The sequence below is a fragment of the Plasmodium reichenowi genome, chromosome 9, assembly GCF_001601855.1.
Source record: "Plasmodium reichenowi strain SY57 chromosome 9, whole genome shotgun sequence".
NCBI classification, from domain to species: domain Eukaryota; phylum Apicomplexa; class Aconoidasida; order Haemosporida; family Plasmodiidae; genus Plasmodium; species Plasmodium reichenowi.
Genome location: NC_033654.1, coordinates 1,375,337 through 1,379,706, shown reverse-complemented (window position 1 = coordinate 1,379,706; position 4,370 = coordinate 1,375,337). Strand labels below are relative to the sequence as shown.

The following is a 4,370-nucleotide window of genomic DNA, read 5'->3' as shown; positions in this document are numbered from 1 at the left end:
TATTACCAATAAAATTTTTTTTTTTTTTTTTTTTTTTTTTTATTTCTGTTAGACCTTGATATTTATTCATAAAAGGATCAATCCAAAATTTATGTTCCAATATCTTTAATAAATTTTATTGTATTTTTTTATTTTAATATTTCATTTGACTAAGTTTTCTAAAATATAAATTGATATATATGTAGAGATAAATATATATATATAGTGTAATATCAAAACATTTCAACGTAATTATTTTATAAGCAGATTTAAATTATACTTTTTTTCATATACATACTCATTTTTCATCAATTATTAATTCTACTATAGAAAGTAATAACAATAAAATAAATATAATTATAGCTGGAGAAAATTTAACTGGAACTTTTCCCTTTGAACAAAATCATACACATAAATTTTCATATGTTAAAGATAAATTTTTTTCCATTTATTATTATGATAGTTTGTATATATTTTATCAGGCACTAACTTATTATTATAAATATTTCGATTAATATATTTATTTATATTTATATAGATGTAATTATTCTTACAACCTTATATTCACAACTTAAAATACAAACATAAGTATTACATAATAACAACATTACAATATTAAACCTATCATGTATTTATTTAGAATTAAAATTGTGAAAAGGTTAAATCAAGTCAACAATAGTACATAAAAAAACAAAACAACTGGTAAGAGAAATAAAATGAGATATATTTCACCATGTGAATACATTATTTACAACATTGTTAAATTTATTAGGAAGACCTTTTTTTTTCTTTTTTTTTTTTTTATTAATAAAAATATCGGAGTTTTAACATTATCCTATATTATCATATGTTTATAATCTCAAAATATATAACAACCATTTAAATTATTCTTATAAAATGAATAATTCAAATGGAAAACAAATCATATTTACTTTGGTCATATGTCGTCATATTATTATATAATAATTTTCCAACACTCGTATTGTTATTTATTATTTATATATTATACACTACAAAATAATCTCTTAACAACTCTTTTTTTTATATTTACAAAAAAAAAATAATATATTTTTTTTGCTTTTTAATAAAAAAAAAAAAAAAAAAAAGAATACAATGTTTATTTTACAAATAAATGTGTTATTTTAAAACTATATTTTATTAAGTTTTAAATATATTTTTATTTCCCTTATATTTCCAAAATTTGTGAAATATATATATATATATAATACAAAAAAGAATATTAGAACGGCATAATAGGATTAATAATGATAATTACAAACATATATATATATATATATATATATATATATATATTAGAAATAAATAAAAAAATATTTATAAAATCTAAAATAGACATATAATATAATAAATTAACCAAAAAAAAAAAATAAAAAATAAAATAAAACTGTTACATATGAAAATTCCATTTCCAGGAAAAATATTATATTTTCTTCTTTATTATATGGAAATAAATATAAACATATATCTAAATATATATATCTAAATATATATATATATATATATTCTTATTATTTATTAGACTTTATAATTTATATAATACTAATCATATTACACATTCTGACTGCATATATTTTTATAATATTCCATTTTAATTAAATATTCCCATGTTTGTAATTGGTAATTTTTCCATTCTTCATGACTTTTAATTTTTCCATTTTTTATTTTATTCCATTCATCTTGTTCATCATTATTCAAGGTGTCTATAGGTTCATTAATTCTTTTTTCTTTTAATTTATGTAAAAAATTATTAAATTTCCTTTTTTGCTCATTTATATATCCTCTACGAATCTCACGTAACATATAAACAACTAAGGCTCTTATTTCATAATTCTCTTGGTAATTTTCTAAATTTTTGTCATTTTCTAATAATTTTTCAAAACATTCAACAGTGACATTCATATAATCATCATGTTCATCTATCTCTAATTCATCCCATTCTTTTCTTAATTTATATTCCAACTTACTAAATTTAGCAGGGTAAGATGGAATGTTTTTATTTATATTAATCTCACGTTCGTCATAATCTGTTCTCAGGTCTAAATTTAACTCGGAGAAGTTTCTACCACATTTTGCAATTCGTCGCAAGCAAGTGTTTCTATTATATAAAATAAAAATTAAACTATAAAAAAAAAAAAAATAAAATAAATAAATAAAATATAAAATTTTAGATAATATATAAAAAAAAAGGACATTGTCACATATGTCACAAATGATTATATATAAAATAATTCTAAAAAAGTAATAAAAGAAATATATATATATATATATATATATTGATACATTTTTTATTTCCTCTTAAAATATATTAAAAACTATTATAAAGTTAATTTTTTTTTTTTTTTTTTTTACCATATGAAATATAACATATGAATTATTTGTCCTATATAATGTTTATTATATGATATTATGAAAAAATTTCCCATTATTGTTTGTAAGAAAAACAAAAGAAAATTTTTCAAAATTTTGAATTAAGGGAATTATATTTTATATAATATTAAAGAACCTCATCAAAATTTTTATAATTAAAATATATATATATATATATATATATATTTAAATTTTATTTTATTCTCCAAAAAAAAAAAAAAAATTTTTTAATAATAAAAACAAGAATAATTATCTTTCCTACATATAAATATATTTTGTATTTAATAAAAATTGTTATATAAATTTTAATTTACATTTATTATTTTTTTATTTTATAAATATTTATATTCCATTTTTTATATAGAGTATATATATACATTATATATATATATTTATATATTTAAATTTTATTTTATTCTCCAAAAAAAAAAAAAAAAAATTTTTTAATAATGAAAACAAGAATAATTATCTTTCCTACATATAAATATATTTTGTATTTAATACAAATTGTTATTTAAATTTTAATTTACATTTATTATATTTTTATTTTATAAATATTTAAATTCCATTTTTTATATAGAGTATATATATATATATATATATATATATATAGTTCATAAAAAGTAGGAAAATTGTAAATTTATTTTAATAATTTCATCTTTTTATAATATATATTCTCTCGAATTGTTTTTATTAAAGTCTATAAAAATAACATAAAATAAAATAATAGAAAATAAAATAAAATAAAATAAGAAAATTTTAAATAACAAATAAATTAACATATATTTTAACAAAAAAAAAGGACAAAAAAATAAATAAATAAAAAAAAAAAAAAAAGCATTTTTCAGGAATACAATATATATTTAAATAAAAATATAATATATATTATAATATATTCCTCTTCATTTTTTGAAAATGATATAACAAAAATATACATATATATGTATATATATATATATATATATATTTTTTTTCATATTTATAAAATTTACATTCATAAAATATATTTCTCTTTCTTTTTCGTCTTTTTTATTAATTTATATTTTTAAAAACTAAAATAAAACCAACATAGAAAAAGGACATTCTTTTTTTTAAATATATTCATTTTTTTAAAATAATTTTTTTTTTTTCCTTAACCTTTGTACATATAATTTTCTTTCCATTTGACAAAAAAGTACAGTTATTCAAAAAATAATAAATAATCACATAAAAATAAAAGAAACATATAATATATCTCTAAATGTAAATATTTATGTATTCATTAATTAACATAATATGCATATTGTTATATTTTTTTTTTTTTTTATTTTAAATTTTTGAGAAAATGGAAAATTAATATATAATATTATATACTTATAAAAATATTATATAATTTTCATACATTTGGGGGATATCCCATTTCATTCAATTTTTGGGACATCAAAAATAATATATATATATATATATATTAAATATCATATTAATAATGAGAAATTAAAACATTTTTTTCTCAAACATTTATTATAATAAAAACACTAATTCCCTTTACAATTTTGAAATTAAAAAAACTATATATATATATATTTAAAACTCTTTTTATTTAAATTTTAAACTTTCTCGAAGGAAATATTTTTGTTCATGAGTACAGTTCAATTGAAGATGAAAATATTTACATATCGGTTATATAAAATAAAATAGAAATTTCAAAACTATATTATTTTATTTACTTATTTTATTTTTTTTTTTTTTTTTTGGGGGGTTTTATATAAAATATTCATATCGTACGCATACTAATATCTTTATTTCTTTTGGTATAAAATAAAAATAGTTTTGGTACATAATAAAAAAATACCAACCGTTTTATTTTTTTATTCTATTTTATTATTTTATTTTTTTTTTTTTGAAATCAATTAGAAAAAAAAAAAAAAAAAAAAAAACGTTATAATTTATATACATTATATATATTTTAATATTTAAATTTTATTTTTTTTAAAATTTATTTTTTAATTTTTTTTTTTTTTTTT

The 4,370-nt window shown here is 14.9% G+C and overlaps 1 protein-coding gene across 1 annotated transcript; it reads right to left on the bottom strand.

Moving 5' to 3' along the window:
• Nucleotides 1–1,548: 1,548 nt before the first annotated feature.
• Nucleotides 1,549–2,423, bottom strand: PRSY57_0934500 (ring-exported protein 4; the record flags this gene model as incomplete). Its single annotated transcript, XM_012907582.2, has 2 exons — nucleotides 1,549–2,119; nucleotides 2,350–2,423. The coding sequence occupies 2 exons, from the start codon at nucleotides 2,421–2,423 to the stop codon at nucleotides 1,549–1,551; spliced, it is 645 nt and encodes a 214-aa protein (XP_012763036.2).
• Nucleotides 2,424–4,370: the final 1,947 nt, after the last annotated feature.